The 24,094-nt window shown below is 44.9% G+C and overlaps 1 protein-coding gene across 2 annotated transcripts in view; it reads left to right on the plus strand.

Moving 5' to 3' along the window:
- The first annotated feature begins 433 nt into the window (after positions 1–433).
- LOC132830785 (growth factor receptor-bound protein 7-like) overlaps positions 434–24,094 on the plus strand; it is a 117,080-nt gene continuing 93,419 nt past the window's right edge. For both annotated transcript variants that reach the window (XM_060848630.1, XM_060848631.1), the window contains exon 1: positions 434–516. In XM_060848630.1, coding sequence (XP_060704613.1) covers positions 465–516 — 52 coding nt within the window. In that variant the 5' untranslated portion in view covers positions 434–464. The remainder of the gene's footprint in view (positions 517–24,094) is intronic.

The following is a 24,094-nucleotide window of genomic DNA, read 5'->3' on the forward strand; positions in this document are numbered from 1 at the left end:
AGAGAAGCTGATGTAAAATACAAACACCAGTATTGATCAGTTGGACTGAATGGCCTGTTTCTGTGTTCTAACCCTGTTCCAATTTAGAGTTCAGAAATTGCTGATTACATTTAAACTTATAATTGAGGCACATCCAAACTCTTGTTGTATCCATAAAAACAGTCAGAGATAGTGAGATCAACAAAGAATGGTCAGCCTCAGGATAACAAGGTTATAAGAAAGAATGTCAGAGTGAGGTGACCTTTGCAGGTGATAGAGCAGTGACAACAGAACGCTTTAAAAACAGCTGTTGGTGTCAGCTGTTCACTGGGCGGGCAATCTCTGCCTGTGCAAACACACTCCTGCTCCTTCCTGTGCCTGCCCAGGTGGATTTGTGATTACCATCGTGACTCACTCAGATAACTTGGCATCTTGCCATTTCCCTACTCTTAAGCTTCGCTCCAGAAACAGCTGAGCAGTCTGAAATGACATGGACGCCAACCTCGTCCAGTATCACAACAACTGCCAAAGAAACAGGTAATCTTCAAACAGATTCTCTGTCCTTTTTATACATTTAAGCTCAGTACTTGAAGTTGTATAACTTAGAGTCTATGGAGTTTAGTTAGCATTTAGTTGTGGTCTACCTGAATCATGTATTAACTTTTAAAACTTTCAACCTTTATTGTTTTACATCCGGCTAAATCCTTTCAAGTTGCTTTGAAGGCTTTTAAAGAACTGAGTTTCAGATATGAGAGCCTTATTCACAAATGCCTCTTATTAACAAACAGAGCAGCCACTGTTCACAATTACTGAAGTGTTAATGGACAGTGTTTGGGACTGTGCTAGTACAGTATTGAGATGCAGCTGCTATTTTACTACATTGCTGTTGAGTTGGTAGAGCATCATATCTTACTTACTGTAGAGCTGAACCTTTCCCAGGAAAGTAGCATATACCTTGCTTGGAAGAGAAACTAGATTAGCATGTCTGAGTTCTGATGAAGGGTCTCTCTAAAATCTAACTCTTTTCTTTCAAATGGTGACGCGCCTGCTGTGTGAACCCAACATGTGCTATTTTATTTCATATTTCCAGTTTACTGCATACTTTAATATGAATCATTTGTGGCATATTGTTGAAATAATTGATAACATTCAGTAACTTGTTTGTATAATTACTATCACTGGCTGTGTTCCAAAATACCACCAAAACCTTTTCAAACTTTGGTGTAAGATTTCCCACACCTAGAATCTTGGTTGGATTCCTGCCTGTTATTCACTGACAGCTTTCCTGCATTATTAATATTTAAAGGAATTTGTTTAAAATACAGTCCCTGTTTTCCCTACAGAAAGAGAGGGAAATCTGAGGGGGAATCAGCTTGAGCCGTATCGCTCACTAAGATCACCGACTGCCACCTCAGTAATGCCATTTGAGTTAGCGCCTGCCTCTGCTCATCTGTTTCTGAAACCATTGTCTAATGCCTTTGTTATATCTAGAGTTGACTATTTCCACATTCAGCATGTGGTTGACCTTCCACTTTTTACCCTCCATAAACTTGAGCTCATTCAGACCGCAGCAGAGATTGTATTTGGATGTTCAAATGTGAAGGATTACATCATAGCCTGATTAGTGGTTACGTGATATCAATTCTTTGTAAAGAAAAGGGGACAAAAGGAACGAATTTGCATTTACATATAACCTTTCATAATCTTAATATATTGCAAAGTGTTTCACAGGCCATGAAGTACTTTTGGAAATGTTGACATCATTGGAATGAAATGTAGTAAATAATAATAAAATCGATTTAGATAAATGCGAGGTGCTGCATTTTGGAAAAGCAAATCTTAGCAGGACTTATACACTAAATGTAAGGTCCTAGGGAGTGTTGCTGAACAAAGAGACCTTGGAGTACAGGTTCATAGCTCCTTGAAAGTGGAGTCGCAGGTAGATAGGATAGTGAAAAAGACGTTTGGTATGCTTTCCTTTATTGGTCAGAGTATTGAGTACAGGAGTTGGGAGGTCATGTTGTGGCTGTACAGGACATTGGTGAGGCCACTGTTGGAATATTGCGTGCAATTCTGGTCTCCTTCCTATCAGAAAGATGTTGTGAAACTTGAAAGGGTTCCGAAAGGATTTACAAGGGTTTTGCCAGGGTTGGAACTATAGGGAGAGGTTAAATAGGCTGGGGCTGTTTTCCCTGGACCATTGGAGGCTGAGGGGTGACCTTATAGAGATTTATAAAATCAGGAGGGGCATGGACAGGATAAATAGACAGTCTTTTCCCTGGGGTTGGGGAGTCCAGAACTAGAGGGCATAGGTTTAGGGTGAGAGGGGAAAGATATAAAAGGAATGTAAGGGGCAACGTTTTCACAAAGAGGGTGGTGCGTGTATGGAATGAGCTGCCAGAGGATGTGGTGAAGGCTGGTACAATTGCAACATTTAAAAGGCGTTTGGGTGGATAAAAGAATAGGAAGGGTTTGGAGGGATACGGGCCGGGTGTTGGCAGGTGGGACTAGAATGGGTTGGGATTTCTGATCGACATGGATGGGTTGGACCAAAGGGTCTGTTTCCATGCTGTACATCTCTATGACTCAAAGACTCTAGATAGCAATAATATTTGGCACTTGGACTGTCCTGTGCATATCAACATTATCTGGAGCTATCTTGGATCAGCTTATGTCAACAGAAACTTTACAGATACAGGAGGCAGCTACCTTCAGTTTATAAAATAACTGAATCAAGCAGAACAATTCTTGGCAAAGTGTTTCTGTGTTTGTCAGGATCAGCAGTACTGGTTGGGGATGGAGTGACCAGGTGACCACATCTGGGATTATCTGAAAAATGCTGTTGTGGATCAGTGGTTTACGCCATGCTATGAGTTTGGGTTTGAGATAATCTGGTCAATGAAAAGGAAAAAGTCAAGAACTGTATTCAAGCTTGGACTTCAAATTAACATTAAAAATTGCTGTGTCCCTGGTACATGGTAATCATAGGTACACTGGACTCTGATCTTATAGGAGTTGCATTAAATAAAGTCAAGTCTCTCTTCTTTGCACTTTGATGTGTAACTTTAAGGTAAGGAGGCAGAAGTTTCAGAGGTTATTGGAGGAAAAGCAAACTCATTTAAAGAGTTTGGGCATCTGGAACATATTCTCTGAAAGGGTGGGAGAGGCAGAAACACTCAGGACACTTAAGATCTATTTCAAGGAGCATTCCAAACAGCTTGGCATACGTGGCCTGTGGGATTAGGTAGATGTTTGATGACCGGTGCAAACACAATGGACTGAAGGGTCTTTTTCCATGCTGTAAAATCTCGATAACTCAATATCCACGTTTTCATGTCAGTTTTCCAGAGTCTATAGTGTTCTCCCTCTGTCTACATTGTGCTATATTTACTCAGTGATGTGCAGCTCTATCACATTATGTGCAGTTTTGGGTCCCCTATCTCAGGAAGGATGTTCTGGTCCTGGAGCGTGTCTAGAGGAGGTCCATGAGAATGGTTTGAGGAATGAAAAACTTAATATATGAGGAACGTTTGAGCATTCTGGGTTTAGAGCTAAAAATGTGTTGCTGGAAAAGCGCAGCAGGTCAGGCAGCATCCAAGGAACAGGAAATTCGATGTTTCGGGCATAAGCCCTTCTTCAGGAAGATTCCTGATGAAGGGCTTATGCCCGAAACGTCAAATTTCCTGTTCCTTGGATGCTGCCTGACCTGCTGCGCTTTTCCAGCAACACATTTTCAGCTCTGATCTCCAGCATCTGCAGACCTCACTTTCTCCCCATTCTGGGTTTATACTTGATGAGGGTTAGAAGGATGAGGGGGATCTAACTGAAACATATAGAATACTAAATGTCGAAAGTGTGATGCTGGAAAAGCACAACAGGTCAGGCAGCATCCGAGGAGCAGGAGAATCAACTTTTTGGGCATAAGCCCTTTGGATTCTGCCTGACCTGCTGTGCTTTTCCAGCACCACACTCTCGACTCTGATCTTTAGCATCTGCAGTCCTCACTTTCTCCGAGAATACTAAATGACCTGGACAAAGTGGATGTTGGGAAGATGTTTCCATTGGTAGGAGAGACTAGGACCTGAGGGCACAGCCTTAGAGTAAAGGGAAGACCCTGTAGAACGGAGATAAGGAGAAAGGTCTTCAGCCAGAAAGTGAGGAATCTATGAAATTCATTGCCACAGAAAGCTGTGGAGGCCAGGTCATTGAGTATATTTAAGACAGAGATAAATAGGTTCTTGAATATTAAGGGGATCAAGAGTTATGGGGAGAAAGCGAGATAATGGGCATTGAGAAACTTGTCAGCCATGACTGAATGGTGGAGCAGACTTAATGGCTGAATGGTCTAATTTCTGACTTATGGTCTTATATCACTGCAAGATTTCTCCAGGTCCCGAAGCTCCTGTACAACACCCCTCCTCAAGCTTTCTCTCCCGCCATAAACGTTGATTAACAGTTATATATATTCTCAAACATGTTCCTTGAATTACTATTTTTTACAGATTTTACTATACATTTTTTCCCTCTCTGTCCTATGTCTTAATAAGTAGATCACAAGAGTCTCTGACCAGATACAGAAACACTTTGAGGTAAAGTTGGCGATTTTGAATTTTCTCTATTGCTTCCTTAGATCATACACTTGCTGAAGGAGCTTGAGTTGATGTAACTACAGGAAAATATGAGGAAGAAGGATTGGTTCTTCTTTTCTGTCATTAGCATATAGTTTGGGTGCTGTTGTTAATACTCCAAGGTCAGAGTGATGTTGTCCATCCAATGATACTTGTTCTCCATATAAAGGATCTTGTTGCCTTGCAGTATTAATCTATCCTATGGATCCGAATGTACGTGTCAGATTGGGAATGATTTGATTTGTTGTTTGGTGTGTTCTCAGACTGTGGCGCATCTTCTGGCAGTGACTACTTTGTAACAGTGAGTTCGTTGTTGGTCAGTTTTTGATGATGTGGGATTTAGGAACCACATCTGTGAGAAGATCCTGTTCTATTAGATTGCTTCAGTTTTCATTTGGTGTTGTCATATGCTGAACATTGTTCAAATGACTGGTCTGTCTCCTCTGCTCAAGATCCACCATTTTTTGGACTGTTCGTTCTAGAGTTAGATCATATTTTGCTGCTAGAAGTTCAGTGACTGATTTATCTAAGAAACCGATGATAGTTTTGTCTCAAACGAGTTCATGTTGTAAATTTCCATAGCTGCTTGGTTCAGATAGTGTGTGTAGATCATTAATGAAATTATCTACCAGGGAGCGAGAAAAATAAGAAGAGTGAGAGTGAAAGCGAAACAGACAGGATGGCAGAGTTTGAAATAAACAGTGAAATAGAGTTTGAGAGTTCCAGACATGGAAATATTTCAAATAACCTCCCTTCCCATCCCCCGACTCCCTTCTCAGCCCCTCCCCTCCCTTCCACTCCACCCTGCCACCAAACAGATTCATTTCTCCCATTGACCAACCAGGTTGTGCCCTCTACCTGTCTTCACCTATCCCCACTTCACCATCCTGCCCCCAACACCCCTTTTATCTGCAGCTCCCTTTACACCCACCCCCGAAGACTAGACCCGAAACGTCGGCTATTCCACTTCCCTGCTACTGCCTGGCTTGCTATATTCTTCCAGCCTCCTGCCTGTCCACTTTGGATTCCAGCATCTGCAGGATTTTTGTCTCTGAGAGAGAGAGAGAGAGAGAGACAAGATTCTAGATTAGGCATTGACTAGCATGGTATTGTCACAATCATAGAGGGAATTATTGATGCATCCACTAAAGAACTAAAGCAAATTAAGCAGATCAGGAATGGGCGAGTGTTATTGAGAGCTGCCTGAAACACTGTAGAAACTTATTGTAAGGTCATTCAGCAGTGTTGCTCAGAGCCAATAGCTTGCCAGCAAGAAACCATTAATGGAGAGGCCATATCCATAATAACAGAGTCAGTGATGAATGATTACAGCAGGAGATTCTCCATGAAGGATAAGGATGAAATTATTTTAGATGGTTTGAGGTAATGGTAGAGGTAAAAGCAAGTTTCAAGTTGATTCAGAGACAACCTCTTAACTGGTTCCTAACAAATTAGCCAACCAAGCAAAGTGCAGGCCAGTCATGAGGTTTTGTGTTTGGAATTGAGTTCATCCATAGAATTTTGCTTGTATATCCTTCCCTGAACTACAAGTGTCCTGTTCCCTGGTGTCTATATTACTCCCTGATGTCTGACCTATAAAGGTAGTGTGGTAGAAGGATCAGCCACATACCTTCCTTTTTGGATAACTGACCAGAAATCTGAACACATGACCCAAGCTGACACTCAGTGCAATGCTGATATCGTTAACCCATGCTCTCTGGCAGAGCTAAATGTCCTCAGAACACTATTTCAAAGTAAAGCAATGGTGTTCTGGACCAATATTTATTCATCAAACAACATTGTTGAAAAAGCTGTTTTGTTAGTTTATCATAATACTCTTTGTGAAACCTTACTTGGTGTGTAAATAAGCTACTGCTTTTTCCGTATTGTAATACAGTGTGTTCAAGTCATAGTATTAACGTAAGGTCTTTTTTATTACAGTAAAATTAAAATCTAATTGTCTGGAAGTACTTGACTGTGCAAGGCTCTTTGTTCACAATGTCAGTAATGAAACTGGTATTGTAACAAGTGACACTGCAGCTGCTAGTTTTGGAAAGAATGTCAATAACACCCCTTGAGTTTGTAATGTTTTAGTATTGTAAAAAGTGTTGTCTTAATGAACACTGTAACTCATATCAGCGTGGCAAGTTTCCATGTTGTAATGAATATTTATACTTACAAATGTAGACTTCATGCAATTCAAAGTTAGACTCTGAACAGTTCTTAAAAACTTAAACAATTCCTCATCAGATTTCATACTAAGTTTCTTAACTAAAACCAATTTCATTGGTTGCAAACACTATGAGAAGTGCAGTGATCGTGGAAAATGCTATATCAATGCAAAGTTTTTATTTAAGGACAGAACCAGCAAATGGTCCAAGCTGTAATTTTAGCTGGCTTTGTTTGACTTGAGCAGATTCACACTCATTCTGTTGGAATCTTAGATTCGAAGCTGATATCTGCATTTAGTGAATTTATAACAAAGCTTGACTTGTACTTGTGCAGGCATGAAAAAGCTTGAAGACCCAGCTTCTCACATGTAATCAATGTAGGATCTTTGCAGATAAAATATGTTTGGTTCTCACCCTCTCTCTGTAAAATCACGTTAAGAAAATCAGCACTAGCAGAGAAAAATGTAAACAACCAGATTCTGGATTAGTGGTGCTGGAAGAGCACAGCAGTTCAGGCAGCATCTGAGGAGCAGGAAAATCGACGTTTCAGGCAAAAGCCCTTCATCGGGAACCAGAGTCTAGCCTGGTAGGTGTGAGTGAAAAAAATGTAGGGAAGAAAACAACTGTTAAAGAACCTTATCCCTCAACCATTTCTGCTCAAGTCATGGGTCATGGTCACAGTCAGATGCTGAGTCCCATGGCTATTCTTCAGAGTATTACCTCAAACATTCGTTTAGGAGAATGAAGCCCTGTTTACCATTTGTCAGTGTTTAGTTGTGAAGTACCTCCCATCGTCATTCAGTAGTCAAGGTTACTAAGCAAAGGACCTTCTGCAAAATTTAAGCAAGGCTTGCATTTATATAGCATCTTTATGACCACAGGCACCACAAAGCGCTTTAAAGCCAATTATATATTTTTGACCTGTAGTCAGACATCGAGCAGCCAATCTTTGCACTGTAGCTCCCACAACCAACAATGCCATAATGGCCAGATAAACTGTTTCTGAGATGTTGAGTAAGTCATAGAGTCATACAGTGCATCAAGTCTGTATCACCAAAACCTTACACGAGATTACTGCTTACACTGGTCCCACTTTCCCACAATAGGCCCATAGCCTTGAACGTTATGATACCTCAGGTGCTCATCCAAGTGTTTTGTAAAGGTTGTGAGGTTTTTCATCTCAATTCCCCTCCCAGGCAATGCATTTCAGAGCCCTCCACCACCCTCTGGCTGAAATTATGTTTCCTTAAATTCCATTTAAGCCTCCTGCCTTTCACTTTAAAATAATGCCCCTTCGTTATTTACCAGGTTATAGTCCAACAGGTTTAATTGGAAGTACTAGCTTTCAGAGTGATGTTCCTTCATCAGGTGGTTGTGGAGTACCTGATGAAGGAGCAGCGCTCCAAAAGCTAGTGCTTCCAATTAAAGCTGTTGGACTATAACCTGGTGTTGTGTGATTTTTAACTTTTGTCCACCCCAGTCCAACACCAGCATCTCCAAATCGTTATTGACCATTTGACTAATGGGAGCAACTGCTTTCTATTCACCCTGTCCGTGTCCCTCATGATCTCAGACACTGGTCAAATAAGTAAAAGCTCATGGGATACAGAATAATGTGTTGAATTGAATCAAAAGTTGGCTTAGTAACAGGAAACAGAGTAATGGTCAATGGCTGCCTTGCGAGTGTAAGGCTGTATGAAGTGATGTCCCGCGGGATTCAGCATTGGGATCTCTGCTGTTTGTTTTATACAATAATGATTTGGATTTGAATGTGGGGAGGCACAGTTGGGAAATTTGCAGATGTCACAAAGGTTAGTGAAGAGTGCATACGGTAGCTGTAAGCTCCAAAATGATACAAATGGGTTGGCGGAGTGGGCAGTAAAGTGGCAGATGGAGTTTAATTGTAATAAGTGAGAGGTAATGCATTCAGGGTGGTCAAACAGTAAAGGGAAATACACAATAAAGGGGCAATACACCAAGAGGGGTAGATGACATGAGAGGTCTTGGGTGTGGGTGCACAGGTTCCTAAAGTTGGCTGTATAAGTTAGATAAGGTTGTAAAGAAGGCATATGGAATTCTCTCCTTCATTGGCAGAGGTATAGAATACAAAAGTGAGCACATAGTGATGAAACTGTATCAGATACAGGTGAGACCACAACTGGAATGTTGTGTGCAGTTCTGGTCACCACATCACAGGAAGGATGGAATTGCTGTAGAGACGGTGCAGAGAAGATTGATAGAATGTTGCCAGGGCTGGAGAATTGAATATGAAGAGAGATTGGAGAGGTTGGGATTGTTTTCTTTGGAACAGGGAAGGCTGAGAGGTGACATGACTGAGGTGTACAAAATTGTGAGGCGTAGAGATAGAGGAGAGACCTGTTTCCTTTGGCCGAGAGTTCAAAAACCAGGGGTCAGAGATGGGTGGAATGACCTTCTTCTGTGCTGTATCATTTCTGTGGTTTGACCTCTATCAGATCCCACCTCAACCTTTATTGTTCCAAAGAAAACAACTTGAACTTATCCAGCCTCTCTTCATAATTAATATGCTCCATCGCAGGCAATGTCCTGGTGAATCTCCTCTGTGCCCCTCCAGTGCAGTCACATCCTATAGTGTGGAGACTAGAACTGCACACTGTACTCCTACTGGTCTCACCAAAGTTCTGTCCACGTCCAACACAACCACCCTGCTCCTATGGTCTGTACCACGACTGATAAAAGCAAGTGTGCTGCATGCCTTCTTAACGACAATGTTAATCTGTCTGCTGCCTTCAGAGATCTGTGGACAAGTACCTTAAGATCCCTGTGTTTTTCTGAGGTTCCCAGTGCCCCACCTTTCTCAAACTGCACCTTTGTCTTATTCCTTCTTCTAAAGTTCATCACCTCACAGTCTATCAGTTGAATTCCACCTGCCACTGATCTGTCCACCTGACCAATAACTCTTGGTTTATTACATCAAAGAAATCACCCTTTTCTCCTCCATATAGTGCCATGTGATCTTTTACATCGATCTGAGAGGGCAGGCAGGGCTTCAGTTTAAAGGAATTGCCTCAGTGCTGCACTCAGCCACACAGGCTTATTACACAGGCCTGGAAATGCTTCCAAATCTCACCATGACATAAAAGCAGCAGTAATCTTCGGAATATTGCACTTTATCTAGTTTCTAATACATGGAGGGGTGACAGATCTCCAAACAATCCTGATATTACATAGTGTGGGATGGACTGAATGGAATCAAAGTTGAAATATTCCTGCACACATTTGGAATATCTGTAATGAAGAAGATACAGCAAAGATTACCACAACAGTATTAAGTCTTAAAGAGTTATATTATAAGGATAGGCTACATAAACTTGGCTTCTATTTCCTCATGGAGAAAGTGAGGTCTGCAGATGCTGGAGATCAGAGCTGAAAATGTGTTGCTGGAAAAGCGCAGCAGGTCAGACAGCATCCAAGGAACAGGAGAATCGACATTTCGGGCATAAGCCCTTCTTCAGGAGCCCGAAACGTCGAATCTCCTGTTCCTTGGATGCTGCCTGACCTGCTGCGCTTTTCCAGCCATACATTTTCAGCTTCTATTTCCTCAAATTTAGAAGGTTGAGAGCTGATTTAATCAAAGTTTTGAACATTCAAAGGATCTGATAAGATAGTGCGGTGTTTGGAACCAGGCTGAACTTGTTGATTAGGAGGTCGTTGATTTGGGATTGTTAACCTGAGCCAATCAGGAAAGCGCTCACTGACCAGTGTAACCACGAGATGTAGAATTGCCTACTAGCTAAGGCCCAACTGGACTTCAAACAGGCAGCACAACTGACATTGTCATTAGAAAATACAGCAAGTGGAGCATGGGAGCTACAAGGCGTCCAAATACAGCAAGTGGAGCATGGGAGCTACAAGGCGTCCAAATACAGCAAGTGGAGCATGGGAGCTACAAGGCGTCCAAATACAGCAAGTGGAGCATGGGAGCTACAAGGCGTCCAAATACAGCAAGTGGAGCATGGGAGCTACAAGGCGTCCAAATACAGCAAGTGGAGCATGGGAGCTACAAGGCGTCCAAATACAGCAAGTGGAGCATGGGAGCTACAAGGCGTCCAAATACAGCAAGTGGAGCATGGGAGCTACAAGGCGTCCAAATGGCAGTGGACTTCGTCACCTCTCTGACTTAGTTGAGGTGTGGGCAAATGCAGAGCGTCACACCGGGCATACCCTGAGCAGAGGGACTACAGGCGCTGTAACGTTTTATGTTCTATAATGTTGGGTTAAATGGTCACTCAGTTCGTATGGAGGTCAATATCAGCACAGCTGCATCTGTGCTTGCAGGATCAGTCTTTAACAAGATTCACTTTGGACTCCAACCCTTAAGTTTGCCCAGGACCTAAGGCAGACTGAGAACATACACTGAAAAACTGTTGCAGATTAAGGGTACGACTTCGGTTCCGGTCTCCTGGGGAAAGCAGTTGGTGCAGTTACCACTGAGGGTAGTGAAAGGCTTCAGCCCAGCCCTGTTGGAGTGGAATTGTTCGAGAAAGATTCACCTGGATTGGCTCAACATCTTTTGATTAGAAAATGGCTGCGTAAGTGAAGTCCTAGTGAAATACCCAGGCGTATTTCAGGAAGGGCTTGGGACTATCAAAGGAGCTAAAGCAACTTTACATGTTGCCCAGGAAGCAATTCTGAGATTTTGTAAGGCTTGCCCAGTGCCATTAGCCTTGCAGGCAAAAGTAGAGACAGGAATCAGGGGGCTGGAGAACGAAGGAACCATCACACCAGTACAGTTTGCAGAATGGGCAGCACTGGTCGTACTGATTGTGAAGCCTGATGTCTCAGTTCACCTTTGTGGGGATTTGAAGCAAACAGGACTCCACTTGCCCTAGCTGAATAACTACCCAGTCCCTCACAGAGAGGACTTATGTGCAAAGTTGAGATTAGAGTGGTGCTGGAAAAGCACAGCAGGTCAGGCATCATCCGAGGAGCAGGAAAATCGACGTTGCAGGCAAAAGCCCTTCATCAGGATTGCTCCCCGGATGCTGCCTGACCTCCTGTGCTTTTCCAGCACCACTTTAATCTAGACTCTGATCTCCAGCATCTGCAATCCTCACTTTTACCGTATATGCAAAGTTGACAGGGTGGGCTATCCTTTATGAAGCTGGACATGAGCCACCCCCATCTACAATTGTGACTCAATGAGGATTCCCAGAAGTATGCTACAATTAATACCGGTAAGGATTTATATCAATTACAAGACTGTCATTTGGGGTATCATCAGCCTGTGCTCTTTTCCAGCCAACCATGGAGAACATTTCACAAGGGCTACCCTAGGTTGCCATTTTTCTTAGTGATGTACTAATCACAGGGAAGACCAATAAAGGGCACTTGGAGAACTTGGACATGGTTCTTAACCATTTCTCCCAGGTGGGTGAACGCGTTAGAAGGGAAACATTTGTGTTCCAGGTGCCCTAAGTGACCTACTTGGGTTACAAATTCGACAAAACCAGTTTACAGCTATTAGAAGAGAAAGTGAGGGCGCTCAAAGGAACTCTGGCTCCCACATCAGTTCTGAAGATTAGATCTTTCCTTCAGTTATTGAATTATTACAGAAAATTTACACACAACCTGGCCTCCAGCTTGGCAGCCTTACACCTGCTATTGGAAAAAGGGGTCAGCCTTGGAAATGGTCGCGTAGCCAAGAAGCAGTCTTTAAACGAAGTCAAATGCAACTATTGTCATCTAAGGTGTTCACTACAATCCGAAACGAGAGACTGTGCTGACATTTGATGCCTCACCTTACAGTATCAGGGTGGTAATCTTCGAGTAAAAAATGAGGTCTGCAGATGCTGGAGATCACAGCTGCAAATGTGTTGCTGGTCAAAGCACAGCAGGCCAGGCAGCATCTCAGGAATAGAGAATTCGACGTTTCGAGCATAAGCCCTTCATCAGGAATGAGAGAGAGTAGCCAAGCAGGCTAAGATAAAAGGTAGGGAGGAGGGACTAGGGGGAGGGGCGATGGAGGTGGGATAGGTGGAAGGAGGTCAAGGTGAGGGTGATAGGCCGGAGTGGGGTGGGGGCGGAGAGGTCAGGAAGAGGATTGCAGGTTAGGAGGGCGGTGCTGAGTTGAGGGAACCGACTGAGACAAGGTGGGGGGAGGGGAAATGAGGAAACTGGAGAAATCTGAATTCATACCTTGTGGTTGGAGGGTTCCCAGGCGGAAGATGAGGCGCTCCTCCTCCAGCCGTCGTGTTATGTTCTGCCGGTGGAGGAGTCCAAGGACCTGCATGTCCTCGGTGGAGTGGGAGGAAGAGTTAAAGTGTTGAGCCACGGGGTGATTGGGTTGGTTGGTTCGGGCGGCCCGGAGGTGTTCTCTGAAGCGTTCCGCAAGTAAGCGGCCTGTCTCCCCAATATAGAGGAGGCCACATCGGGTGCAGCGGATGCAATAGATGATGTGTGTGGAGGTACAGGTGAACTTGTGGCGGATATGGAAGGATCCCTTGGGGCCTTGGAGGGAAGTGAGTGTGGAGGTGTGGGCGCAAGTTTTACATTTCCTGCGGTTGCAGGGGAAGGTGCCGGGGGTGGAGGTTGGGTTGGTGGGGGGTGTGGATCTGACGAGGGAGTCACGAAGGGAGTGGTCCTTGCGGAACGCTGATAGGGGAGGGGAGGGAAATATATCCTTGGTTGTGGGGTCCGTTTGGAGGTGGCGGAAATGGCGGCGGATGATACGTTGTATGCGGAGGTTGGTGGGGTGGTAGGTGAGAACCAGTGGGGTTCTGTCTTGGTGGCGGTTGGAGGAGCGGGGCTCAAGGGCGGAGGAGCGGGAAGTGGAGGAGATGCGGTGGAGGGCATCGTCGATCACGTCTGGGGGGAATCTGCGGTCCTTGAAGAAGGAGGCCATCTGGGCTGTGCGGTGTTGGAATTGGTCCTCCTGGGAGCAGATGCGGCGGAGACGAAGGAATTGGGAATATGGGATGGCGTTTTTACAGGGGGCAGGGTGGGAGGAGGTGTAGTCCAGGTAGCTGTGGGAGTCAGTCGGTTTATAATAGATGTCTGTGTTGAGTCGGTCGCCCGAGATAGAAATGGAAAGGTCTAGGAAGGGGAGGGAAGAGTCTGAGACAGTCCAGGTGAATTTCAGGTCGGGACGGAAGGTGTTAGTAAAGTTGATGAACTGTTCAACCTCCTCGTGGGAGCATGAGGCAGCGCCGATACAGTCATCGATGTAGCGGAGGAAAAGGTGGGGGGTGGTGCCAGTGTAGTTGCGGAAGATGGACTGTTCCACATATCCTACGAAGAGGCAGGCATAGCTGGGGCCCATGCGGGTGCCCATGGCAACTCCTTTAGTTTGGAGGAAGTGGGAGGATTGAAAAGAGAAGTTATTCAGGGTGAGGACCAGTTCAGTCAGTCGAAGGAGGGTGTCAGTGGAAGGGTACTGGTTGGTGCGGCGGGAAAGGAAGAAGCGGAGGGCTTTGAGTCCTTCGTGATGGGGGATGGAGGTGTACAGAGACTGGATGTCCATAGTGAAAATAAGGCGTTGGGGACCGGGGAAGCGAAAATCCTGGAGGAGGTGGAGGGCGTGGGTGGTGTCCCGAACGTAGGTGGGGAGTTCTTGGACTAAAGGGGACAGGACCGTGTCGAGGTATTGGGAGATGAGTTCGGTGGGGCAGGAGCAGGCTGAGACAATGGGTCGGCCGGGGCAGGCAGGTTTGTGGATTTTGGGCAGGAGGTAGAAACGGTGGTGTCAGGGTGGTGTCAGCTCACTGGTAGCTCAATGGAGAGGAATGCCCAATATTGTATGCTTCCCGGACTTTGGCTTATACCAAACACAAAGATGCCCATGTACAGAAGGAATGCTTGGCAGTCATCTTTGGTTTGAGGAAATTCCACTAGTATCTTTATGGTCAGAGATTTGTCATAGTAACAGGTCACAAACCCCTGTTTGGGCTACTGAAGGAAAACAAGGCAGTGCCACCCATAGTTTCCAGTAGAATTCAGTGGTGGGCCCTCACTCTTAGTGCACACAAGTACAAGTTAGAACATTGCCCAGGAAGCAAAGTGGCTAATGAGCATGTCTTGAACTGCCTCCCACTGGAAAAGTCTGTTCTTGTTTTAAACATCCTGGACACCTTTCCAGGCACCGCTGACAATATCAGAGAGATCCCGTTCTGGTGAAACTAAAACAGCTGGTGATAATGGGGCAAACTGAAGGGCCATCACAACAAGGATTGAAACTTTTCTGGACCCAGCAAGATCAAATCACCGTAGAGGATGGCACATTACTGTGGGGAGCAAGGGTAATTGTCCCTGATTACTGACTGAACTCCACCAGGATCATCCAGGGGTTTCCAAGATGAAGATGCTAGCATGCATCTATGTCTGGGAGCTGGGGTTGGAGGTCAACATGGCTGTGTTGGTTGGGAAGCACCCAGAGTGCAACAAGGACAAAAGCTGCCACCAGCAGTGCCCTACATTCATGAGAATGGCTGGTTGATGTTGACTACGCTGCTCCTTTTCATGGGCTCAATGTTCCTGGTCATTGTGGATGCCCATTCAAAGTGGTTGGACATGCACAAAGTCCATTCGGCAAACTCCAGGATGACGATTGGGAAGCTGCAAGCATTGTTTGAAGATGCTAGCATGCGGCTATGTCTGGTAGCTGGGGTTACACAGATTCCTGGAAGTATTGGTCACGGACAATGGGGCATCATTTACCAGCAGGGAATTTGAATATTTCCAAAAGTCAAATGGCATTCGGCACTTCAGGACAGCTCCATACCATCCATTATCCAATTGTTTAGTGGAAAGATCAGACCAAACCCTGAAGGCAGGTTAAAGAAGCAGCCTAGGGCGTCACTGGATATCAAACTCTCCCAGTTCTTGTTCAATTATAGGACCACCCCACAACCAACAACAGGGATAGCTCCAGCAGAGTTACTGATGGGGAGAAACTCCACACCAGATTAAACCTGATATTTCCAGACCTGAGGGGGCAACGGGGGAAATGGCAGCAGGAAAGCTAAGGCTGGCCACATGCCTCCTGTAAGCGAGAGAGACAATTTAATTCAGGGGATGACGTTTGGTGCCGAAACCATTGAAATGGCCCTCTATAGGTACGGGGAGAGATTGACACGAGGTCAGGTTCCGTCACATACAAAGTTTGAGTAGGTGATACAGTCCTGAACAAACACGTGAATCACTTGAAAGCTCTTACCATGCAAATGGGGCAGGAGCAAAACATACCTGGCCCCTCAGAACAGGCAGAGAACCATGCGTTCTCTCCCCCCATCTAATGTCAAAGAAACCTCAGAATCCAAGATGGATGCAGCCTCAATATTGTTACCGCTGGAAGAAGAGGAAACTCTCCCGAGATGCTCCAAACACAAGAGGTGGGCTACAGCCTGATACATCTCACCTGTGTCAGAGACCGAATCAGATGAACCGGACTTGGGGCAAAAACTTTGCAGAAAGAGCAACAATTCAAAGATCAGGCCTATATCCCTGGACTTAGATGGGTGGGTAGGGATGTAGTAATTGGATCCATGTTGACCTCATTGACTACGAGGTTGTTAATTGGGGTTGTTAACCTGGGCCAAGCTGAGTAATATAACTAGGAGATGCCACAAGAATTGGCACATTGGGAAACGTTAAAGATCCGGTTTACAGCCACTGCCTTCCAACGCCTTAAGACAATGGTGCTCGGAGCCGACATCATGCACCCATTTGGAGATGCTTCGGTGTGTGGTGGAATCTCGTCTGCACTCAGCTCTGCCCGGACGGAATTTCCCAAGGTCCCGTACCTCCCTCAGGAGCCTATGCGCCACAACCTGAGTCGCTTTCAGAATTTCCAATTTGTCACCTTTTAGGGATGTGAAATGGTGAACCTTGTATCAACTGCGGCTGCACACCATCCACACTTTCTTCTTCACCCACTGCCCGGACACACCTTGGTGTGCCCATTTGCCACTGAGCGATGGAGATTCCCAGTGGAGGGTTCTTTATGTGAAAGTCCTCCCCCTTTCCCTTGGGGATCAGGGGTGGAAGATGTTGCACACAGCAGTCCCTTATAACCTCAGATTGTGGTGGTTCACAGACTCCCAGACTAACTGCTTGTTTTGTGGTTGTGCTGTGGAGTCTGTGCACTGTGTATGCTGGGTGTGGGCATATGCACTCCCTTTTTAGTTACCTGAAGAACTTTCTTTTATGTTTTTGTTTGCACTTCAGTCCCATCTCCTAACCTTTGGGCACCGGTGCAGAAGGGGGACGGTAGGTCAGAGGACCTCCTCGTGGGTCTGCTCCTGTGCCTGGCCAAACTGGCCATAAACAGGTCCATGCAGCGGGCCGTGGAGGGGGTTGTTAAGGCCGACTGCCTGCCCCTCTTCCGTGGTTACATCTGAGCTCAGGTGTCCCTGAAGATGGAGCACGTGGTGTCTACCAACACCCTCGAGGTTTTCAGGGAGAGGTGGGGTGTGGAGGGAGTTGGGCCCCACGGGGTGAGAAGGGTTTTATTTCTCCCTCTGATTCTATTTTGATTTAGTCCCTAGCCTCCCCTTCGCTTCTTTGAGAAAAGTATTGCTCGCTCTGGGTTTTGCTTGTCACTGGTTCCTTGGCCAAGTGGGTGTGTTTCCTGGTTGTGGAATATTAATAAAGTTATTTGCACTTGATATTTTTTCCTGTGTCTTACAGACACATGGGTGCTGGGGAGTATAAGCACTACTGCTGTATGGCAGGAGTGTAGGTGTAAACAAAAATAGAAACAAGGGATTCAGAATCTCCCAAGTAAGAAAAAATAAACTGGAGATTCAGAATCTCCAGAAGAAAAAACATATAACCAGTAGATCAGATCTCCTCAGTTCAGGTGACTGACTCTGAGCTGGCTGGAAGAGGCCAGTGTACTGTGCACAAGCAAATAAAGGGGGACTAGGTGATGGGACCTGGCCTCTGTGCCACTGTTTCAGTGTGTAGGCCTCGGACTGAGTCTTTGTGTGTAGGCCGACAACTCTGCATGAAGGCTGAAAGCTTTGTGCATAATGTTATGTGGATTGAGCTTCAAATCTCAGGCTTCACTTGAAAGCATTGCAATGTATTTTTACTTTTAGAGAAAAACAAACTGAAACAAGTTTATTTTGAAAGAGTGCAATAACTTGGATTGTCAAATGCACAAGGTCTGATCTTCTCCGTATAACTTGAATTGTATTTAATGGATTGTAAACAATTTATTCATTTTTTTCTTTGATCTTCTTTCGTGAATGCGAATAAAAAAAAAAGCCAGGAGATGAGAATCTCCTCAGTCTGAGCGACTGACACCCAGCTGGCTGGCTATAGCCAGTATACTGATGCTCAAGTAAATAAAGGGGGACTTGGTGATAGGATACCAGCCTTGGTGCAGGCATTAGATGCAAACTATTTCCTCTAGTAGAGGAATCCAGAAGATGAGGCAGAATCTTCACATTATAGTGAGGCTGTCCGAGGGGAGGAGACATTTTGTCACGCAAACTTGAACGTTCAGCCTCTGGATTCTGGGGTCCATTCAGATTTAAGTTGGAGAACTTTTTTCGGGTAAGGATTTTAGAGGAAATGGAACAAAGACAGGTAAATAGAATCAATCTGTAATAGAGCTGAAAATGTGTTGCTGGAAAAAAGCAGCAGGTCAGGCAGCGTCAAGGAACAGGAAATTCGACGTTTCGGGCATAAGTCCTTCATCAGTCCAACATATCCATGCCGACCAGATATCCCAACTTAATCTAGTCCCACCTGCCAGTGCCCAGCCCATATCCCTCCAAACCCTTCCTATTCATATGCCCATCCAAATGCCTCTTAAATGTTGCAATTGTACCAGCCTCCACCACATATTCTGGCAGCTCATTCCCTACACGTACCACCCTCTGTGTGAAAAGGTTGCCCCTTAGGTCTCTTTTATATCTTTCCCCTCTCATCTTAAACCTATGCCCACTAGTTCTGGATTCCCCAACCCCAGGAAAAAGACTTTGTCTATTTATCTTATCCATGCCCCTCATAAGGTCACCCCTCAGCCTCTGATGCTCCAGGGAAAACAGCCCCAGCCTATTTAACCTCTCCCTATAGCTCCAACCCTGGCAATATCCTTGTAAATCTTTTCTGAGCCCTTTCAAGTTTCACAACATCGTTCCGATAGGAAGGAGACCAGAATTGCACGCAATATTCCAACAGTGGCCTAACCAATGTCCTGTACAGCCGCAACATGACCTCCCAACTCCTGTACTCAATACTCTGACCAATAAAGGAAAGCATACCAAATGCCTTCTTCACTATCCTATCTACCTGCGACTCTACTTTCAAGGAGCTATGAACCTGCACTCCAAGGCCTCTTTCCCTAGGACCTTACCATTAAGTGTATAAGTCCTGCTAAGATTTGCTTTCCCAAAATGCAGCACCTCGCATTTATCTGAATTAAATTCCATCTGTCACTTCTCAGCCCATTGGCCCATCTGGTCCAGATACTGTTTGTAATCTGAGATAACCCTCTTCGCTGTCCACTACACCTCCAATTTTGGTGTCATCGGCAAACTTACTAACTGTACCTTTTATGCTTGCATCCAAATCATTTATATAAATGACAAAAAGTAGAGGGCCCAGCACCGAACCTTGTGGCACTCCACTGGTCACAGGCCTCCAGTCTGAAAAACAACCCTCCACCACCACCCTCTGTCTTCTACCTTTTGAGTCAGTTCTGTATCCAAATGGCTAGTCCTCCCTGTATTCCATGAGATCTAACCTTGCTAATCAGTCTCCCATGGGGAACCTTGTCGAATGCCTTACTTTTTGAGGTATTGAGGTAATGACCTGATTGAATGATAGAACAAACTCAAGGAGCTGAATGTCCTCCCTTTAATCCCATGAGTGACTGGATGAAAACAAGGAGTCAAAACCTAGGAACAAGAAAAGCATCACTAGAGATCCTTAGTGCCTCAGAGCCCATTAGATGTGAAGTCAACATGTAGCCTGCTCTGTGCTAGGCCTGTGTGATTTCAGAGAGAAAAATTGAAGTAAATTAACCCACAAGCTGTATTCTCCATATTCAGTGAATGCTCTTTAAATAATTTGTCACTGCAATTTGTATCACTAAACAGATAGTTGCCAGTGCCCCAATTCTACATGGGAAATTCTTTCTAAATGAATGGTGGACATGTTAAGAGATAAACTGAAACAATCATAAAACATTGCTATCTCGAGAACTTCCCCTTATCATCTTGCAAAGTAACCCATGTCCAATGTCCTCTACCCTGGCACAGTGCCAGACCAAGATTGCTATCACATTTGCCAACTTTGTTCAATAAATTGGCCAATATGAAGCACAGCAATTCTGGTATCTCCTTCTGCACCAGGCACATCAAGATGGGAGGCAATGGCTTAGTGTGATTATCATTAAACTGTTAATCCAGAGACCCAGGTAAGATCCTGGGGACCCAGGTTCAAAGCTGGTCATAACAGATGGTGACATTTGAATTCAATAAAAAGCTGAATTTAAGAGTCTAATGGTGACTATGAAACTATTGTTGATTGTCAGAAATCTGGTTCATTAATGTTCTTTGGGGAAAAACAATTGTTTACCTTGCCTTGTCATACCAACACATGACTCCAGGCCGTTAGCAATATAGTTGATTCTTAGTTGCCCCTGGGCATTTGATGTTAGTTCAAGTCAGAGATGCCTACAACAGGTAGTGAATTAAAAACTGACCAGGAATCTTGCCACAATTGCATTACTGTTGACTAAAGAGTGGAGTAAGAGTTTTGCAAGTGTATTCTGACAGGATCCTATGATGTTATTGGGTGTAGGACCCTAAAATTATGGACTCTTGCTTTGCTGAAATTCTTCCCCAGCCGCCCCATCCCCCCTTGCCCAAGGTCGGAGACTGTGCCCTAAATTTCCAACAAAGGAGAGTATTGTATATAAGAGCTAGATACACAGAATGAGAGAAAGGACGAGTGAGACAGTGCTGAGATAGCCTGTTTGGACCCTTCTATGTGCTAACTGATCCTGGGTGACGCAGACATCAACTTCTTTTCTCATTATCATTTTTAATAACTTGAAGTAAACATGTCTTCATATGAGCTGAAGTCACACTCAAGAGAGGTTGCTGGGGTGGGAAATTCTTTTTTTCCCTTTACCTTAGCTGTCTCTGTTCTTGCTGTCACTATCTCAAACACATGCTTTTTCCAAATTCTCACACTCACTTTTGGTGTGTCCCATACTCTTAGAAGGCTGTGGTGCTGCTGTCTCATTAGAGAGAGAGATGACTGGTGGTGATTTTACCTGAGAGCCACCACACCTCAGGTGAGGGGAGAGGTTTGAGAAGGAGAGTCCCTCGTGAGGACCTCAGCTATTGTGGGAATTGAACCCACACTGTTGGCCCTACAGTGCTTTGCAAAGCAACCATCCAGCCAACTGAGCCAAACCAATCCCCCTCTCACCTTCACACCTCAAGGAAAGGAACATAAGGAGATAGTGGTGGGAGGATAGAGGAATAAGACTATGGAGGAATAACAATGAAGAAAATGAGTGGTAGCTGGAAAGAAGGAGAGTAGATATGGGTGGAAAAGGTTTGATGGAGGTGAAGCAGAGATGATGGAGAAGGGATGATACAGTGGCAAGGGGTGACTGCAGAAATGGGGAAGAGGAGAGGGTGACAGAGGGAGAGGAGAGGGTGACAGAGGGAGAGGAGAGGGTGACAGAGGGAGAGGAGAGGATGATGGGGGAGAGGAGAGGGTGACAGAGGGAGAGGAGAGGGTGATGGGGGAGAGGAAGGACTGATGAAGGAAGAGGAGAGGGTGACAGAGGGAGAGGAGAGGGTGATGGGGGAGAGGAAGGACTGATGAAGGAAGAGGAGAGGGTGACAGAGGGAGAGGAGAGGGTGATGGAGGGAGAGGAGAGCGTGCTGGAGGGAAAGGAGGAGATGACGGAGGGAGAAGAGAGGGTGATGAGGGGAAAGGAAAGGGTGATGGAAGGATCGGAAGGTGATGATGACTTCAGGTCATTTCTTGGTGTCTAACTGATGCTGGTAAAATGAACCATACAGAACTGCATTGCTCTTTCCTACATTCCCTGGCCAAGCTTTCTTGTCTTTGGATTGTTTAATTTAATTCAAATAAATGCTACTTGCTGCATTTTGGAAAAGGCAAATCTTAGCAGGACTTATACACTTAATGGTAAGGTCTTAGGCAGTGTTGCTGAACAAAGAGACCTTGCATAGTTCCTTGAAAGTGGAGTCGCAGGTAGATAGGATAGTGAAGAAGGCGTTTGGTATGCTTTCCTTTATTGGTCAGAGTATTGAGTACAGGAATTGGGAGGTCATGTTGCGGCTGTACAGGACATTGGTTAGGCCACTGTTGGAATATTGCTTGCAATTCTGGTCTCCTTCCTATCGGAAAATGTTGTGAAACTTGAAAGGGTTCAGAAAAGATTTACAAGGATGTTGCCAGGGTTGGAGGATTTGAGCTATAGGGAGAGGCTGAACAGGCTGGGGCTGTTTTCCCTGAAGTGTCAGAGGTTGAGGGGTGACCTTATAGAGGTTTACAAAATCATGAGGGGCATGAATAGGATAAATAGACAAAGTCTTTTCCCTGGGGTGGCGGTGTCCAGAGCGAGAGGGCATAGGTTTACGGTGAGAGGGGAAAGATATAAAAGAGGCCTAAGGAGCAACTTTTTCACACAGAGGGTGGTATGTGTATGAAATAAGCTGCCAGAGGAAGTGGTGGAGGCTGGTACAGTTGCAGCATTTAAAAGGCATCTGGATGGCTGCATGAATCGGAAGTGTTTGGAGGAATATGGGCCCAGTGCTGGCAGGCGAGACTAGATTGGGTTGGGATATCTGGTCAACATGGCTGAGTTGGACCAAAGGGTCTGTTTCTCTCTGACTCTAAAAGGCTGCTTTGACAATGCAGCGTCACGTTGGGGTAATCTTGAATCGACTCTGCCAGTGCCAACCAGAGCTGACACTGAGGTCACTTTAATTGTGACAAAGCACTGCTCTCTCAGACACTCTGACTGCAGCAGGGGTTGGGTGAGTTTGGGACAATTCTACCGATAGGGACAATTTGTGAAGAACTCTGGGATGAAATTTCCATAGTGTCTTCCCAACAATCCAATCATTTCAGAGGTCTTCCAGCAAGATTCTAATTAACAGGGGGAACATCTCATGAGAATGTAATCAGATAATGTTTGTGACTTCAAAGTTTTTCGCATTTGCTATGTACTGGCAGCCATGAGCAGCTAAAATATTTCTCTCAGCTGTCATCAGAATATTAATCTTCAGAAATGTACCAGTGTGTGGAGACCTCACAGGTTGTCTAGTTCTCTGTAATGGCTTCTTCTGCAGAGTGAACATGCTTCAGGATAAGTTAACTGAGATGAGGGGCTGTCATTATTTCCATTTTAGCAACTCAAAATTGGGATGTGTTGAAACAGAGTAACTTGTGGTAATTAGCTGATGTTGAGAGAGCTTGTTTGTACAGATATAGAGTTGGACAAGCTCCAACAATGCTACATAGTTTAAAAGTACAAATGGTTCAAATCTTTCAATATTTTTTAAGAAAAAAAAATGATTTGGAATGAAACGTTCTCAGCTCCCATGTCTGTTCCCTGTTATCGGTGCTTTGTTTATTGAACATCAAACACTGTGCAATGGGACCATTCTTTGTTACACTATATCTACTGTGAGATGATGTAAATGATCAATTCAGATGCCTCTTGTGATGCAATTTGAGTGATAAGAGTTGTCCGGACAATCGGAAAATTCTCTTCATCTTTAACATCCAGTTATTCAGGAAGATGTGAGGTGATTCACTTTGTAAGCAAAAACAAGAAGATAGATTACTCCCTGAATGGCTGTAAATTGGGAGGAGGGAGTGTGCAGCGGGACCTGGGTGTCCTTGTGCACCAGGCACTGAAGGGAAGCAGGCAGGTGCAGCAGGCAGTAAAGGAGGGAAATGGGATGTTGGCCTTCATTGTGAGAGGGTTCAAGTTCAGCAGCAGGGATGTGTTGTTGCAGTTATACAGGGCCTTGGGGAGGTCACACTTAGAATATAGTGTGCAGTTTTGGTCTCCTTTGCTGAGGAAGGATGCTCTTGCCCCTCCAGGGAGTGCAGTGAAGGTTTCCCAGGTTGATTCCGGGGATGGCAGGACTTATGTATGAGGAGAGATTGACTAAGTTAGGGTTGTTTTTACTGGAGTTCAAATAAATTAGAGGGGATCTCAAACAGACTTATAAAATTCTAACAGGACCACACAGGGTAGATGCAGGGAGGATGTTCCCGATGGTGGGTGTGTCCAGACTAGGGGTCACAGTCTGAGGATTTGGA

The sequence above is a fragment of the Hemiscyllium ocellatum genome, chromosome 32 (assembly GCF_020745735.1).
Source record: "Hemiscyllium ocellatum isolate sHemOce1 chromosome 32, sHemOce1.pat.X.cur, whole genome shotgun sequence".
In the NCBI taxonomy this organism is placed as follows: Eukaryota; Metazoa; Chordata; class Chondrichthyes; order Orectolobiformes; family Hemiscylliidae; genus Hemiscyllium; species Hemiscyllium ocellatum.